At 43.2% G+C, this 18,855-nt stretch overlaps 1 protein-coding gene across 1 annotated transcript in view; it reads left to right on the top strand.

The window, feature by feature from the left end:
• Positions 1-18,855, top strand: part of Clpb (ClpB family mitochondrial disaggregase) — a 139,733-nt gene that overhangs the window by 69,326 nt on the left and 51,552 nt on the right. Inside the window, exon 5 of the mRNA XM_027942617.2 lies at positions 6,094-6,222. Within this exon, the coding sequence (XP_027798418.2) occupies positions 6,094-6,222 (129 nt within the window). The remainder of the gene's footprint in view (positions 1-6,093; positions 6,223-18,855) is intronic.

Below are 18,855 nucleotides of genomic sequence, written 5' to 3'. Positions count from 1 at the left end.
TTGGGTCCTCAGGTGGGAGGAAGCTGAGATTCCAAAGGCATCCTCCTGGAGACTTGATCATTTCACCTAGACCCTGAGCTGGCCCTGAGTTATGCAAGGCTTGAGCCCGTGGGCATTGGCAGATAAGCTGTGCGGTGTGGAAGACGGAGCAGAGCCCAGGCAGGCTTGTGTCTAGTCCAAATTCATCACTGCTAACAGTGTAAGTCAGGCCCTTTAAGCCTCAGTTTCCCCATCTGTTTAATAAAGATAGTAATATTTGACCTCTGTGCCCTTCCTGGGTTGTCATGAAGGTGAGGAAATGAGCACCTTTAAGTGTTTTATAAGCTGTAAAATGCTGTACAAATGTAAGGGTTAGTCTTGTCTTACTACTCAGAGAGGTTCCCTTTTATGGAGACGTGGTCCTATCTCTGAAGGCAAGGGCACTCTGGACACTCCATAACATTGGAGGCTGAGCCTGAGGGAGAGAGGGACTTATAGTGCAGTTTTGCCTTGCACTTATACAAGTGAGCAGTAAATAAAGATTTTGTTATCTGGAGACCACTCATCTCACCTCTTTCACCTTTTTTCAAAATCTCCCCTGATATATTTAGCAATGTGATGTTACAGGCACTATGGCTGGTTCATACCTGTGTCCCTAGCACGTAATCCAAGGGAAAAAGCAGTATCAATAAATGTTTAAACTTGTTATCAGATTTCCCATGATGTTTATTCAGTATTTCTAAAATTATTGCTTATCATGTCCATTTTACAGATAGAAGAATTTAGTAAACGGCAGAGGTAAGATTCAGAATGTAAGGCCACTTTACCTTATAAAAACTATTTCTCATCATGGGAAGTACTGTTTTTTGTTTGTTTGTTTTGTTGTTGTTGTTGTTTTGTGGTTTGAAGATGTTGGGGAGTGTTCATGGTTTTATGAAAGGTGTCAGAGACTCCTCTCCACCTCTACTGACTCCTTGGCCCTGTGAGGGCAGGAGAATACCTCAACATAGACCTGCCATTAGCTCCCAAGAATGACCCGGCCATGGCACCTAGACATAGACTTCTGAACATCAAAGGTAGAGGTGGGGCAGAAGAAAGCAGAGTGATACCTATCACTCCTCCTGTGGTCAGAGGGGTGTAGGACCCCTACAGGGATAGGAATGGCAGGCTGGGAGGGAAGGCAGGAGTCTGAGCCTTCCTCCCCACTGTGCTGGAGACAGGCTGGTAGATGTCTTTGTTGGGAAGGGGGTGGTTCACTGGCTTCAGAACACTACCTTGGTGGCCAGCTGCTGGGACAGGCTTGGATGAATCCCTTGAGCTTCTGTGTGTTTGCTTAATCTTCCTCAGTGAGGGTGGGGTAAGTGTGTGCATTTGAGGGATGCTACTCCTCTCCATCACCTATTTCCTACCTAAAACCACCTTTTGTACCTTGAGAAAAGTACAAGATCTAAAAGGAGTGGCTTCAGTTAGTTAGGATCTAGGACAGGGCTCCTAACACTGGATGATGTATGGAGGAGCTTAATGCTAAGAGCACAAAATGGGCCTCTACCATTCTGCCATCCTTCTGAATTCCTGTATAAAATGGGAGCATAAACTTAACACTTCACACAGTTTTTCTGAAATAAAAAAGGAAACTAAACTGCTTTGCAGATTATAATGCACTATTCAGTACCAAAGAGTATTCTGTAGAACACCAGTACTGCAGAATTCTAACAAGGATTTGGTGAAAAGCCAGCAAACAAGAAACTGCTGACGAACACCAAATGAAACATGTGGTTATGACTTCAGACCTACATTCTCATGCTTCCTGTGCCTTTCCCAGAGGAAGAATATATTCAGGATTTCCCAAATGAAATATTTTCCCCCCCAAGGAAAAAATATACTTTTGGAAGCCCAGACTAGATAGAATTATAGCTAACATTCATTGAGAAGTACTTTAGGTCAGATACCATCTCAGATTCCTTCATTCAGTGTCTAGTAATCCTTAAAATGTCCAGTGAATATGTTATTAGTACTCCTCCATTTATAAATAAAGGAACTTGGCCCAGAGAAGTTAGGTAAATTGTGAAAGATGACACAGTCAGGAAATTTGGAACTGGGATTTAGACATCAGCGGTCTGGCTCTAGAGCTTAACTTATTTAACAGCCAGCAAATACTTGTGGGCTGGTATTATTATTTTTTCCAAAACCAAAACTAATGTACATATTGCCTATATATGTTATATAGATTGAATATCCCTTATCCAAAATGTTTAGAACCAGAATGTTTCAGATTTTAGAGTTTTTTGGATTTTGGAACATTTGCCTAGATTTTACTGGTTGAGCATCTTTAATCCAAACATCTGAAATCTGAATGCTCTACAATCAGATATTTTTTGAGCATCATATTGGCACACAAAAAAGTCTTAGATTTTAGAGCATTTAGATTTCTGGTTTCCAAATTATGGACACTCAACTTGTGTTTATTTGTTGGTCCAGCAAGTATTTGTCAAGCACATATTTATGGCCAGACACTATGCTGGGCTCTGGGGCACAACTGTGGAAAAAATAGGTCACACTGCCTGTCCTCGTTGGGCTTTTGGTGTAGCAGAGAAACAGTCATATAAGCAAGTGGTTGCAGCAGAGTGTAATAAATGCTGTCATTGGGAGAGGCCTGTAGCACTGGAGGAGCTCTTAGGAGCAGTATCTACCTCACACTTAAGAGGAGTCACTGGGGGAGTGACTTCTGATTAGAAATCTGAAAATGAATTAGAGTCAACAACTGAATGTCTGGGGATGGGATGGTGTTCCAGGTGGTAGAATAGTGTTTTTAAAAATGCAGAGGCAAGCCGGGCACAGTGGCACATGGCTGTAATCCCAGCGGCTTGTGAGGCTGAAGGCAGGAGGATGGTGAATTCAAAGCCAGCCTCAGCAACTTAGCGAGGCCCTAAGCAACTTAGCGAGACCCCATGTCTAAGGGCTGGTAACGTGGCTCAGTGGTTAAGCACCTCTGGATTCAATCCCCAGTGTCCAAAAAAAAAACAAAAAAAAAACCTCAGAATCAAGACAGAGCATTAGGAAGGAGATGGTGAAAAATGAGATCACAGAAGTGAGCAAGAGTCCTTTTCATGGACATTGCTTATTAGCTGGGCTATGACATTGTTAATAAGCTGACATTTGAACCAAAGCAGCCCTAGCATATTACTTGAAGTCGTTTAGCTTTTATGGTAAGCATCCTGTGTATATCTCTATCATTGTACTCGGGAGATGTGTTATAAGTCTGTTCAGTGGTCTGATTCTTGCATTAGGCAGTTAACTTCCCAAAGTCAAGACTATGTGTTGTTATTTTTTGTATCTCCAGAAGCTACCACCTTGCACTGGTGCTCATTAAACGTTGTTTGTTGAATGAATGATGGGTTTTCTTTTTTAAATGGATGATACCCTTCTTGCTTTCTTGAGCCAACTATCACTTTTCCTCAGGTTCATCATTATATCTAGCAGTTAATGTCCTATGTGGCAGTTCAGTGATGCCCTTAAGGCCTTTAGAGGTGCTGTGCTCTGAATTCCTTTTGCAGCTTTTCATTGTCCTGTTCTTTTCCCTCCCTGCCTGGCCAGTGCTTGATTGTAATCAATCTGCTTGATTCTAAAGCATCTTCCCCAGCCTTCTTATTTCCTTCTGATCTGCAGTAGGCTAGAAACAAGATCACCTAGCGTGATTTGATAAGATTATTCGTGAGTAGGAGTTAGTAATCTCTGATTGAGATCCTAAAGGGCTCTTAAGGGGTAAGTGTATATGCCATTGCACATGGGACTTGTATGTTAGCTGCTCAGAGAATTTCTTACTTCCTGTTCTTCCTGTTCCGGAAAGGTCATCTAACACCCAGGGGTAGAAGTGAGAGGTTAGCAATCTGGAGAGTCCCTGTCTGGACTGGAAAAACTGGTTGACCATTGATTCTGTAGACCACAGAGAGAATGGTCTGGTTGCCAGCTCAGACTCCCCCAACTTTATTCTGGCCAGGCATTCAAAGTACTTCCACCCAGGCTAGCTTCTTGGGATATTGGCTACAACCCCCAGGCCATTTCCTGGTAAGGGCAGGTCTGCAGAGAGAATGTTTGCATCTTTGCTGGAGTGGAAAAGAAAAGGGAGTAAGAATCAAGGCTGGAACTAGAACATCCAGGATCTGCTGCTTTTTTGTGGGCTCTGGACTCCCTCATTTTCCAGATGAGGGTGACAGCATGATATGATGGGAAGAAAAAGTAAGGACTCAGACTTTGGTTCTGATCCTCACTCTCCCACTGCCATTTTCTCTATGGGGTGTGTGTGTGTGTGTGTGTGTGTGTGTGTGTGTATGTGTGTGTTGCCCAGACTGTCCTCAAACTCCCACCTCATCTTCCCAAGTAGCTGGAATGCGGGTATGTACAACCTCTCAGCTTCAATTTTCTCATCTATAAAATGGGAATAAGAATACCTACTATGTTAGGTAGCTGTGAGAATTAGATAGGTTTGTGTGACGTAACCAGGCCTGGCACAGAGTAGAAGGTGGTCAATAAATGAAATCAGTTAGTGTTAGAAAGGTCTTTGGAACTTTAAATAGGAAGTCCAGTATTGGAGGAGAGAAAATGCATAGACTTCATTCCAAGAGCACTCTGAGAAGAATGTTTTAAGAATTACCTGGTGCTTTTGACTACCTAGGCAAGGTCACCTCCTGCCAGAATATACCCCTTTATCACAAGAGAAGTGAAAGGAGCCTCCTATTGCAGGCCATATGCCATGAAGAAGTGGTATGGGAGGCAGACCCAGATTCCACCCTCAACAAACCCAACTCCGAAGGGAGCATAAGACAGTACCCAGAGAGTTTTACATTAGGCAGACAGAAGCACCATCACCCAAGCAGAACAAGTAGAGCTCTGTGGGACCCCATTTCCCAAGGGAGGGCCCCAGAGATGGGGTGACCTTTTAATCCACTGTCTAGACAAGGGCTCTGTGTGGGTACCCAATGCAAGAGTCCTATAAATTGATGAAACTGATTTTAGATATAAAACTAGTTTTATATCAAATGAGAGAGGCTCAGGAATTTAGCTAGAGTGAGCCTAGGAGCTTTTGATCTTTGATCACACAAAATGCTTATTCTTTCTATCTTGAAAAAATGTTTACAGTCACCACACATGGTAGCACTTGTGTAATCTCAGGTACTTGGGAAACTGAGGCAGGAGAATTACAGGTTCGAAGCCAGCCTAGGCAACTTAATGAGACCCTGTCTCAAAATAAAATAAAAAGGGCTGCAGATGTAGTTTACCTAGAGCACTTACCTAGCATGTGCTAGGACCTGTGTTCAACCCCTCTGTGTGTGTGTGTGTGTGTGTGTGTGTGTGTGTGTGTCTCACACACAATAAGTTTACAATATTTATTAAAGCTAAAAATCGGATTATAAATTGCATATACACTAAATTTCAATTTTGACGGGGATATGCACATACATATAGTATGAAATTTGGAAGGACATATACAAAATATTAAATGTACTTTCTCAAGTTGCTTAAATATTGATCCTTTTTCTACTTTGTACTTTTCCAAGGTTTCAGATTTTTGCTTGCTTTTGTAAATTTTTAATTAAAATTTCTTACTAGATTATAGACAGAACAGAGAGGTGTGTTGCTCTTCTGCTAAGAACAGCCCCTGTTCCCTATCTCAGTCTACTTTTTTCTCATGGATAGCTCCTCCTCATTCTTCCAGACTCCATCTTCTGGGATCCTCTCTTCATGCCCAGGCTGAGCTCCCCCTGGCTTTCTATATCATCCCATTATACCTCTAATGTAGCATTTATCTCAAATAGTACTCTAAACTTCTGTTCATTGCCTGCCTCCCTCCCTCATCAGATTAGGTCAGAGACTATAGTTGATTCATTTCATGTCCCCAAGATTTATCCTAACACATATTAGATGTCAGTGAACATTTGTGGAACTAACCAGGCTCTGTTTTATCTCCTCTTGCCCAGCACAGATGGCCAGGCACATGGTGCATGTGCCATTTAATGTTTAGTAGGTAGGTAGAAGGAGTAAGTGACTAAACAGAAGATAAAGTGGTGGCTCAAGCATATGTTGCTAATGGAAGGGTTTATGTTGCTGTCCCCACAGTTCTGGTCACACGAGAAGATGACTTCAACAACCGGCTGAACAACCGTGCCAGCTTCAAGGGCTGCACAGCCCTGCACTACGCTGTCCTTGCTGATGACTACCGCACTGTCAAGGAACTGCTTGATGGAGGTGAGAGCATGGTGGAGGAGGGGCGGGCAGGGGAGAGAGTCCTTGGCAGGTCCTCCACACCAGAAACACCTCATTTCCCCAGCACCCTTGTGACTCTCCCTGACCTAGAAATGCCTCAAGGGTCATGGCACTTCCCTAGAGTGACAAAGCACATGTGTGATGTGCTCTCTTGTAGCTGGTGTGTGTTCTTTGCCCATGTGTGTGTGTGATGCTCTGTACCACCCTGTCTGCATAAACTGTGAGGGTTTTCTTGTTAATTTTTTTATTTGTTTTAATTAGTTATACATGACAGTAGAATGCACTTTGATACATCATGTATAATGGAGTATAATTTCTCATTCTTCTGGTTGTATATGATGTAGAATCACTCCAGTCGTATATACATACGTACGTACATAGGGTAATAATGTCTGATTCATTCTACTATCCTTCCTACCCTCAGGCCCTCTCCCCTCCCTTCATTCCCCTCTACCTAAAGTAACTCTGTTCTTCCAGAGTCCCCCCCAAATTATGAATTAGCATCCACATATCAGAGAAAACTTTTGGCTTTTGTTTTTTTGGGGATTGGCTTATTTCACTGAGCATGACATTCTCCAGCTCCATCCATTTACTGGCAAATACCATAATTTCATTCTTCTTTAAGACTGAGTAATATTTCATTGTGTGTGTGTGTGTGTGTGTGTGTGTGTGTGTGAGAGAGAGAGAGAGATTTTAAAAAAACATTTTTTTTTTTATCCATTCATCTGTTGAAGGGCGCCTAGGTTGGTTCCATAGTTTAGCTCTTGTGAATTGAGCTGCAGTAAACATTGATGTGGCTGCATCACTGTAATAGGCTGATTTTAAGTTCTTTGGGTATAAACTGAGAAGAAGTAGGCCCTGGGTATAAACTGAGAAGTAGGCCCAAATCTTCACCATATCAGCTTAGGATCTGACCTCCGTAACAAGACTCCTAAAGTGCAAGAAGTAAAATCAAGAATCAATAAATGGGACAGATTCAAACTAAAGAGTCTTCTCAGCAAAGGAAACAATAACATGAAGAGAGAGTCTACAGAATGGGAGAGAATCTTTACCATATGCACCTCAGATAAAGCATTAATCTCCAGGATGTATAAAGAACTCAAAAAACTTAACACCAAAAAAACAAATAACCCAATCAATAAATGGGCTGAGGAACTGAACAGACACTTCACAGAAGAAGAAATACAAATGATCAACAAATATATGAAAAAATGTTCAACATCTTTAGCAATTAAAGAAATGCAAATCAAAACTAAGATTTTATCTCACACCAGTCAGGATGTGAGTGCCACACTCATATGTTGCTGGTGGGAATGCAAATTTATGCAACTATTATGGAAAGCGGTATGAGTTTTCTTCATTATGGCTCTCCCCGAAAGTGTTCTCTCTTCCCCTATGACCTCCAGAGCAGGGCCAGGGAAACAAGGGAAGGTCCCTTCAAATCTCTGCTAACCTAGTCACACAGATGTCTCCCTTGATCCTATCCCACCCTGGTCTCAATTGGGCCCTTCCATTACTCTTAGTCATGTTATCCTATTCTTTTCCATCACTGCACTCATCATAATCTGAGATTGTTTTCATTTTTTCAGTAGCCCTCTCCCTAGCTTGACTCTGTGCTCCCTGAAGGCAGGAACCATGCTGATTTATTTAAGTGCCCCCACTACTTAGCATAGTACTTGTACATAGTAAGTACTCAGTAAATATTTGCTGAATGGTGAATATCCTCCTTCTTGAGGACATTACTTTAGTTGAAGGAGTAATATTGTCATCCCTAGACTCATGCTGGGCTGCCTGTCAAAGTCTGGTAGAGTTACCTGCCAGATATCTCTCAAGAAGTTACTTTCTGTCCTGCTTCCTCTTATCCCAGACCAGCACATATGAGGTGCAGGCCCCTTGAGTGAGTACTTGGCATGGAGCACCTGTTCACACCTCTTGCCACTTCTTGAGGGCCAGGGATGCTTTTTGGGGGGTACCGTGGATTGAAATCTGGGGCACTCAACAACTGAGTCACATCCACAGCCCTATTTTGTATTTTATTTGGATACAAGGTCTCACTGATTTGCTTAGTGCCTTGCAGTTGCTGAGGCTGAACCCACAATCCTCCTGTCTTAGTCTCCTGAGGCTGTTGGGATTACAAGTGTGTGCCACTGCGCCTGGCTAGGGACATATTCATGAGGCTGCAGCCTAGGGTCCAACTTGTCAGGGGTCATTCTGCTTGGAATCTGAGAGTTGGGAGGGTTCTTTGAGGTCCTCTAGGCCACTCTGGTTTCCCCTCCTTCATCCCAGCAGAAACCCCTCCAACAGCTGAATGGCTGGCATTCCTTTGGGTTTTATGAGGGACTGTGAGATCCTGCTTCTTTCCCAGGCAGTCCATTCCATTTTACTTTACCTCTGACTGGTTGAAACATCTTTCTAATGAGATATTCTTTGTAACTTCTGACAACTGTTGCCTGCCACCTGATCGCTTTTTCAAAAATCAGCATTCATCCAAGGTTCTTTCACCTTTGCCTGCCAGGCCCGGTATCCACAGATCATTATCTAGCCCTTGCAATGTTCTTGTACTTGGAGGACTTACCAGGAATCCCCAGTCTTGCCACCTCCCATCAGCCAAAGCCGTACTGGCTTCACATCCATGCCTGGCCCCTTACCCTGACCTCCAAGGGACCTACCCCAGTCTGAGGCATGGGAAGGGCTGAGATGTTCGTGGATGTGGTGACAGTGCCTGGGATGTCTGATAATTTCAGGGCAAGGACTCACTGCTCTCAGAAGCAGAGGCTTAGAAAATGTTCCCAAGCAGGATGCTTTTTACTTTGTCCTTTGGAAAGCTCTCTGGTAAGACATTTGTAGCTAAGAATTGGAGCATGCACCATGGGGTTTCTCTCTACTGTGCCTTAACATCAATCAATACTCCCAGCCATTGTCTTTTGGTTTATATCCCCACTTCCTCCCACCCCAGACAGAGAGTTCACTCTATAAGAAGCCCCTCACACTTGCCTTCCAGATCGAATACCTTTGAAATGAGGAGGCGAGGGCCTTTTATGAAACTCTCTCCAACCTCATCACCCACCCCCCAGGCCAAGACTAGCCCTTTGAGCTGTTCCAGGGGCATGGTTCATGCCTGGTGACTTGGAACAGATGCCCTGAGCCCCCACCTTTACATCTCTCCCACCTGCCTTGTAACCAGCATCCATTTACACCCCCTTCCTAGCCTCCCAGCCTCAAGGGCCAAAACCATTAACCCACTTATTTCTGCCTCCCAGACCTAAATAAGCCCTGGTTGCTCAGGGCCTGCAGCCTTGCCAACTTCTAGCCTCCCTCCCCTTGTGGAACTCCTTTGGTCTGCCTGTGTGTGTGAGCAGCCAACCGAGAGGTAGGATCCTGCTGTCTTTCCTAGGGGCTATTGCCAGTAAGATTTCCAAAGTCTTTTGACCTCGGCTGACCTTCTGCAAAGGCTCTGTCTTCCTGCCCATCAGCTTTCTTGGCCTGCTTTGCTACAGCAACTTGCAGGGAGTTCTCTGTAACATAGATCCAAGGCAGGCCTAAACAAGGAGCCAGATGTGCTCATGAGGTCCACAAAAACCCCTTCTGCAAATTGCTTAGTCCACAGGGATTTGGGTTACCCAGATCATAGAGGGTTAGAACTAGAAGGAGTAGCTGCTCTTTCTGTCTGACCAGAAGTCCCCTTTTGACATGGAAAGAGGCTCAGGCAGCAGGATCTACCTGATAATGTAGATGCCCTTCAGCCCATTAGGAGGCAGCATGGAGTAATTGAAAGGGTATCTCAGGCTTCAAAGTCAGGTCAACCTGGGTTTAAATCCAGCTCCCCACCTCCTAGATGGGTTCCCTAGGACACGTTGCCTTAACTCTCTAAGCCTAGGTTTTCTTATATGTAAAATGATGTCTATTCAGAGTGAAAATTAATAACACCTGTAAAAGCCTCTGGCCAGCAAGGGAGGTGCTCCATGATAGGTAGTAATCATTATGACTTAGATATAGAAATCACATACATCCTGGCAGCTATAATTCCGTTCCTCTTAATTCTATCTCAGTGAACAACATTCCCACCCTGCCTAAAGTATGTCATGTTCCCTCTTCTCATCTGAATCCTCAGGCTGCAGGGCCTTCTCAGGAAGCCTTTTCTAGTGGTCTAGCCTACTCTGCTACTTCCCCCTCTGAACTCATACTAGCAAATTGTTCAGGTCACTTCCTCATCTTCGGGCAAGGCAGGAGCCTTGTAACATAGTGAAAAGGTCACAGACTTTGAAATCAAACAGACTGGGCTTTAAATTGAAGTCCTGTTATGTGACTCTGAACAAGCCACTTGCCATTTCTGAGATCCTGGGCCTCAGGACATCCCAAGATGGATCAAGCAAACTGTCATTGACTCTGAGACACTGTCAAACTGTCAGAGTAGACAGATGTAGAAATAGGCCATGATTGGGGGTGGGGTAGGTAGTCTGGCAGGAAGCTGGAAAGGGGGCTATGGAGACATAGAAGAGGAAATGCCTTCTTCGGCCTGGTAAGTAGGGAGGTGGAGTCAGTTACTAAGAGTTTCCCAGAGGAGATGGTACTTAAACCTTATCAGGAAGGGTAATGGGAGTTCGCCAGAGTTCTCTGGAAGGATTTTGATTAACCAGTGCCACTCTTCTCCCTCCACCCTCCACAGAAAAATAAGTATACAGGCTTCTGTGTTTTCATCTGTGAAGTCACTGCTTCTGCCTGTGTTGATGGCTTATGAGCAGGAAGGCTCTGCTTCATCACTTGAGTGCAAATACAGGAAGAGTGGGAGAGGGAGAGGGAAGGACAGACACACGATGCCTGGAAGGAGGAGTAATCAGAGGTGGCTGAAGCTTCCTACCCAAGTCCCTGGAGGTGACTCTGCCCAGTATTTGCAAAGCTGTTAGGGTGCATCAGTAACCATTTCATCTCAGGGATGTGATCCCGCTGGCAGATCATCTCTAATCATGACAGCCTTTCTTGACCAGGCTTCCTTCAAATAATTGAGTCCCAATGCTCTTAGGCATCAGTAGTATACAAGGAATTAACTTCTCTCCCAGGCATCTAAAATGGAACTAGGTATTTACCACTTAGGAGAATTCAGACAATCATTTCTCATAATTTTCCAAATGTGGTTCAAAACAGAAACCCCAGATGAGAAGAACTACAAAGAAAGAGTGTAATAATCTTTGGCGTCATGATCTGAGTATCAACTCTGCCACTTAGTAGCTGTGACCTGGGCAAAGTACTGACCACTCTGAAATTCTTTTTCCTCATTTGGAAATAGGAGTGATGCCTTCTGGGGTTTTGTGGAGATTAGGACATGTGTACATTCTACAGGGTAGGCACTGCACACGTAGTATTTGTTGTTAACTTAAAAACCCTCAGTGCTCACCTGTTTAACAAAGAATCTGAACCATCCTTTTTAAACTGGTGTTAAAGCTGCTCTAGTCTGGCCTCACCTAATTTTTTCCCCATTGCTATCCTCACCTTCTGCTACCCTGCAGTGTCCATTCAGTGTTCTCGCCTCAGTGGCTTCACAAACAGTTCTTTCTATTGCTTGTGTCCCTTTAAGACTTTGTTTCTCAGGCTGTGATTTTTTTTTTTCTACCAGTCCATCCTCAGCTCTCATGCCACCTGCCTTCTGGTATTATTTTCTGTCCCCTGGACTTTACCCAGCACTACTTTATTACACTGAGAGAGATTGAAGACAAAAACTGTGTCTCTTTTGTCTCTCTTTGCTACAGTGTCCTGTACATTATTTAGTACATTTTTGGATGTACTGATAAATGTCCAAAAGCACTATAGGGAGATGTGATATCTTTGCTTCCTGGCTCCCCCACTCACAATGTCCTATGTATCTGGACTTATAGAGCCTCCTGTATGAGCTGCCTCTTTCTAGTTATCTTTCTTCTGGTAATCCACTTCCTTTTCACCCACCAGTGCCCCTCACCCTAGAAACTCAGGCTTTATGAGGCTTAATACTACTTTCTCAGGGCTTCCCTCAGCATTTTTTCCTACCTACTCCTTTCTTTCTTTCTTTCTTTTTTAATATTTTTTTAGTTGTGGATGGACCTTTATGTTATTCACTTATTTTTATATGCAGTGCTGAGAATCAAACTCTTATCACTGAGCCACAACCCCAGCCCATACTCCTTTCTTTTTTAAAATTTTTATATTGGTAAATAATAATTACATAGAATAGTAGATTTCATTGTGGCATAGTTATACTTATAATAACTTAATTTGATCAATTTTATTCCCAGCCCCTCCCCCACCTCCTCCTTCTATCCTGCCTGTCTCCCTTCTATTTTCATGAGATTCCTTTTATTCCTCTTTTCTCTCTAGTTTCCACATGGCTCCTCCTGACCCCTCTCTCTGAGTGCATGGCTCAGTTGTCAGTGTTAAGTAGCCAGCAACAACCAAGCCCTTCAGTTTCCCACCAGCCTGCCTCCGACAGAGCCTTTCCAGCCTGACACCCTCCCTTTAGCAGCCTGTTAACTTGTTGTCAGGACCCAAAACTTAGAGTCCTGTTTCTTGTTCCACTTCACTGTCTATCCATCTGTCTACATGGCCAGATGTTGAGCTGTCAACTTTCTTTGCCTCAGGCTGGGCTCTGTTGAAACTTCATACTCTGATTCTCGCCAGCAATGCAGAGAATGGGTATGAACACTGGACTGAGGATTACAAGTTCTGACTCTGCCACCAACAAATCTTTCTCCTTTAGGAAACCCTTTCTCCTCTGTAAAATTGAGAAGTTTAGTAGCTGATCTCAAGGACCCCTTCTAGCCCCAGTGTCCTGTATAACCCCTAGGCAGGTCTTTTCCTTCATTTACTAAACACTTGCTGGGCATCTCTTCTGTCACAGGCCCCACCTTAGGCACCAGGGAAATAAACATGATCCAGACACGGCCTTTGCCCTTTGCCCTTAAGGAACTCATAGTTCAGTGAGAAATCAGACATTTTAACGAAGAATTGTTATCTGGTACATTAATGGAGATCTATAGAAGGTGCTGTGAGATCACAAAGAAAAGACTTTTTATATCTCTGGAAAGGCAGAGAAAGTTTGATGTAGGAGATCAGTCTTGAGGGATGGATACAAGATTTCCCGGTGGCTGAGGGAGAAGGGCAGAGTGGATGACATGTTCAAAAGCATGCAGTATGAGTCTGACTTCAGTACAAGTGCAGGCATTTCAGAAGAGCTGGATCTAGAAGGTTGTTGGAAGGGTCAGAAGACAAGAATGGAAAGCAGAAACTGGTAAGGAAGGAAGGTCCATGATGCAAGCTGTGTTAAGGAAATTGGACTTTATCCTCTAATGGGAAACCATTACAATTTAGAGGAGGAACAGGATGGACCTTATGTTTATTGTGAAAGATGTTTAGAAGTTTCCAAAATGTTTATTAAGTTGCTGAATGGATAAATAAATTATGGAATGTTCACACAATGGAATAATACACAGTGATGGAATGAATGAACTCTTATTGCTTTATATAGCAACATGGATGTATCTCACAAGCCATCAATTCTGGTTCCAAGCCAAACATAGGGGAGTATTTAGCTGTATGTCTGCATTTACCATTCAAAATGGAAAGAAAATTCAAAATAGACAAAACTTGTCAGTGGTGTAAAAAGTCAGGATAGCGGTTAACCTCGAAGAGGAGAGGGCATGGGGTGCTTCTGAAGTGCTGAAATGATATTTCTTTATCTGGTTATATGGTGTGCTTTTTGGTCTTATCTGTATGTCATACTTTCTACCTCCTTGTCTCCCGCCCTCCTTGTTTAGGATTTCATGGTCCAGTGTTATAGCTATTCCTCCTTGCTTCTTTTGCTCTTCTTTGTACTCTCCTGATAGATGGGAACTTTAGTTAAGCCAATTTTAATTTATGTCTATATCTAAGGAACTGAATATTGCTGGAGAAAAAAATCACACAGCCATACTAACTGTACTCAAGTCATTCGTGTTTTTAACCATAAGTCTCAAATACAATGTTGCCAACCATGCCACTGTGCTTCATGAGCAAAATCACTTTCTTATTCTGGATGAAAACAATTTTTCTGTGCCTTTTCCTAAAATTTCCAATGCCTCCTCCTTTCCCGTCCTGACCATCTCACTCATATTTCCTGAAGAAAATAGGTTGCAGTCAGAAAGGAACTGCCTCATCTTCCCATCATCATGATTACTAGTCTACTGCATTTATATGCCGCCTCAGAGAGTGGAAGACCTCCAAATCCTGCTCCGAGCCTCTGCCTCCTCTTTTACTTTCTCAAGGACTTTGCTCACCACTTAATTGCCTGCCACTCTAGCATATCTCTTTTCCTTTCCTACTGGCATCATCATAAAAATATGCCTTAATCTCATCCATCTTGAAAAACAAAGCAAACAAAAAATCCCCTTCACCCCTTATCTACCTCCAGCTCTGCATCTCCTAATAGCTAAAATTCTCAAATGATTGGTATTCACTCACTCCCCCAGTTCTTATCCTCTCATGGCCTAAATGATACCATCATCTACCTAGTTTTTCAGGCCCAGAATCTTCAAGTCATCCTTAAGTTCTTTCTTTCTTTCTTTTTTTCCCCCTTAATTTCAAGTCTTTCAGTAAGTCTTGTCAGTTGTCCCTCTTTAAGTACATCTTGAACCCTGTTTTTGCCATTTCCATTGCTTTAACTCTAGTTCAGGCTACCATCATCTCTCAACTATTACCACAGTTTCCAACCATTCTCGCATATTTCCACTCTTGTTCCTCTCAACCTATCTCCAAATAATAGCCAAAGTAATCTTTATGAAACATAAATCGTGTCATTCTCCTACTTAAAACCTCCTTTGGCTTGCCATTGAAACCACAATTAAATCCAACCTCCTTACCAGAATCAGAAAACCCTAGACCTCTATACCCTCTTCTCTGTTCTTCTCCCACCTAATCACTCTCCTCCAGGAACAATGGCACTCCATTGTCCCTCAGACATGCCAAGCTCCTTCCTATCTCTGGGCTTTTGCACCTGCCTCCCCCAGGGATTGGAACACTCTCCCTCTTGAGATGTCCACCTCACTTCATCGTCCAGGTCTCAACTCAAGGGTTCCTTCCTCAAAGAGACCTTCCCTGACTACCTGGTAAAAGTAACTCCCCTTGCCACTCCCTATCATAGGACCCCCTTTTGCCTTCCTCATGGCACTTATATGTCTCTAATAAATAGTGGTCGATTGACCACTGAATCTTGGGATACTCTTGTCAAGATGAGTAGCCAGCAATTAGACAAATGGGTCTGAAGCTGAGGAGAGAAAGGACTGAATTGAACATGTAGATTTGAGTGTTGTCAGTATCTTGGGGATGACTGAACTGAGTCTCAGAGTTATCCATGGAAGGTTATAGAACTAAAGAGACCTGAAGGCATGACTGAGAGAACCTACCTTTCAAATGTGAGTGGAAGAAAAGAAGCCATGCAGGATTCCAGGACACCAAGAGGAAGGAGAAGCAGCAGAGAGGAGGGATGGGTTGCTCTAATGCGGTGCTTCTTGCAGTATCTATGAGACATCTTTTTGTTTTTATTGATGCTGGTGGTGGTCATGTTGGAATTTGCAGTCTGTCATGAGCCAATACTTGTTGAAAATAAATCATCAGAAAAAAAATGCTATTTTTAATGGAATGGGGGGAGGATGTGAGGAATGGAGGAACTTTGGAAAGGGCAAAGGGGAGGGAAGGGAAGGGTTGGGGGTATGGGGGTAGGAAAGATGGTGGAATGAAATGGGCATTGTTACCCTAGATCCACTTATGAAGACACAAATGGTGTTGACTCTATTTTGTGTACAACCAGAGAAATGAAAAATTGTGCTCTATTTGTGTACTATGAATCAAAATACATACTGCTGTCATGTGTAACAAGTTGGAACAAATAAATAAAGTAATTTATTTTAAAAAGAGAAAGAAAAATGCAATTTTTAAAAGGCATACAAGATACAGACCCAAATTTATACTTAGATTCCACAGACATAAAATTACTCTGACAAGTTTCTATAAAAGTTTCCAGATACTCTCAGTTTCTGTATTTATCTCATCAAGGACTGGTAGCAGAGTTCACAGAATGACAGTAGGTCACAGAACCCTAGATCACATTAAGCATCACTGCTGTTTTGGTACTGCTGGGCAGAGAGTGGAGAGAAATGAGCAGAATATAGCCTCTGCCCTCGAGGAACTTAAAGTTCCGTGGGGTAGATAGTCCAGGGCACACACAGTTATACTGCATGGCAGAAAAGTCAAAGGCTGTAGCCTCAGGGACTGTGGTCAGTCCCAGCTCTGCCATCTCACCCCTGTGGATCTTGACCCCTCTTTGGCTTCACTCTTTCATCTTTAAAATGAGAGATCATGTCAGATGATTGAATGCTAAAGTTTTCTTCTTATTGTTTAGACATAGATGTTACTAAAATCCATGATGCTAGCAGTTGTCTGGGGGAAAGGATTGGGGAGGGATTGTCACCAGTGGACACAAAGTTTCTTTTGGAGTTGATGAAAATAAACAGTGGATTTTGATGGTGGTGCTGGGTGCATTGGCTGAGATTAGAGGAGGATCTCAGGAGGCTGAGGCAGGAGGATGGAAAGTTCAAGGCCAACCTGAGCAATTTAGCAAGACCTTGTCTCAAAATAAAAAGGACTGGGGATGTATCTTAGTGATAAAGCCCCCCTGGGTTCAATTTCTAGTACAAAAATAAAGAAAGAAAAGATTGTAGTTACGGCTTCATGTACTGCATGTATGCTAAAAAAAATCATTAAATTGTGTATTTTAAATGGCCAAACCTTACAATATGTAAATTATATCAGTAAAGTTGTTGAAAAATAAAAGATAATCCTCCATTCTACTCAAAACCATAAAATATTGACTTGGATGGGTGATGCCTCCTAAGAGCAGGCCAGAAAGCCAGGAGGACCTGATTGGCCCCCCAGCTAGTGTGGTAGATAAGATTAGCCCCCTGCCAGATGTGTAAGTGGCCTTTTATAGGATACTATTAAAAACTTACCTGTATTATTATCCTAGGTACATGTATGACTGCACATATGGTGCATGGCTACATCGTGTACAACCATAGAAATGTAAAGTTGTGCTGCAGTTGTATACAATGAATCAAAATGCATTCTGCTGTCATATATAGCTAATTAGAATAAATTTTTTAAAAACTTACCTGTAAACTCTTTCTTGCCCTGACTGATCTTTAAATTGATTTTCTGTTATTATTTTAACAAATACGTATCGCACTCTACCCTTGCTAAGCTTAAAATCTGGCAGAATAGAGACATTAAGCAAATAATGACAATTATTGGCTAAATTATTACTAGCTAATAATGTAAGTACTACTAAGAAAAAGTAGAGGGCACTGCAAGAATATCACAGGGCCTGTAATCCCAATGGCTCAGGAGACTGAGGCAGGAGGATCATGAGTTCAAAGCCAGCCTTTGCAAAAGCTAAGTGCTAAGCAACTCAGAGAGACCCTGTCTCTAAATAGTATGCAAAATATGGCTGTGGATGTGGCTCAGTGGCCGTGTGCCACTGAGTTCAATCCCTGGTACAACAACAAAAAAAGAAAAAGAAGAACAGAACAGGAACCTAACCTAGTCTGAAGGGGGTGAGGAATGCCTTCCCTGAACAGGTGGTATTTATATTGAGACTGGAAATGTAGATGTTAGGCCATCTCTTAGCTTGAGATGATCTTGTAAAAAGGGATGGCCATCAGTCATCCAAAGGTATCCAGCAGTCCATCGGCGGGGGGGCATTTTGGGGAACAGAGATGTTCTGTAGTATTATAATTGTAGTCCATGTGGCAGATTGAACCAAACGTGGGCTCTCAGTGTCTATGAGTTCTACCCTCAACCCTTTACCCTGTGCAAAATGAGCAGCTATCCTTGCTCACCCCACAGGGAAAGGTATTTCTGTTTCCCAGCTCCTGTGGACATAAAGGCGTCACTGTACGGTTGAGCTGGAGATGAGAGCCTGGTCATCAGAGCCCATGCTCTCCAGAGCCACCTGCCATCTGGGCACCCGCATTTCATCAAGGCTTTAATCGGCTCCAAGCAGTCTTCAGATGAGCCTGGCTGGTATCCGGCATGAGCTCATCACCGCCAATGGTGGCAGCTGGAAGCCAAGGATCCCCTGGGTGAAGGAGAGGTCAGCATCGGCTGGGCCAGGTCTGTTCTGTATCCTGCATTCTCCTTCACCTGCACTGCGCCTGGAAACAGCTGCGTGTGACTCAGATTTCCCAAGACAGGGCCAACTGCCCTTTGCCTTCCTGCTGTACCCTCTCCATTGCACATGCTCTTGGGCAGAATGGACAGGGAAAGGGCAGCACTGTGCTTTAAGAAAGGGGAATATCAAATTGAAGGCCAGCACCTGTAAAACGCCAGCAAAAGGCCCCATCCCAAGGTCAGACTGAGATGGGCCAGAACAAAAGTGCTCTTCCCAAAAGGAGTTGTGCCCAACATTCTTGTGCTCTCTTCCCTTAGACATAAGCCTAGTAGTGTTCTATGTAGGATTGGACCGTGAACTCTTCCAGAATAGCATTTTGGAAATGAATTCTTTTAAACATAGCAGAAGGAAGCAAGAAACCCTTCAGGGACTCCCTTTGAAGTAATGGA

This window comes from Marmota flaviventris, chromosome 9 (assembly GCF_047511675.1).
Source record: "Marmota flaviventris isolate mMarFla1 chromosome 9, mMarFla1.hap1, whole genome shotgun sequence".
Taxonomy (NCBI): Eukaryota; Metazoa; Chordata; class Mammalia; order Rodentia; family Sciuridae; genus Marmota; species Marmota flaviventris.
This window is presented reverse-complemented; position numbering and strand designations above follow the sequence as displayed.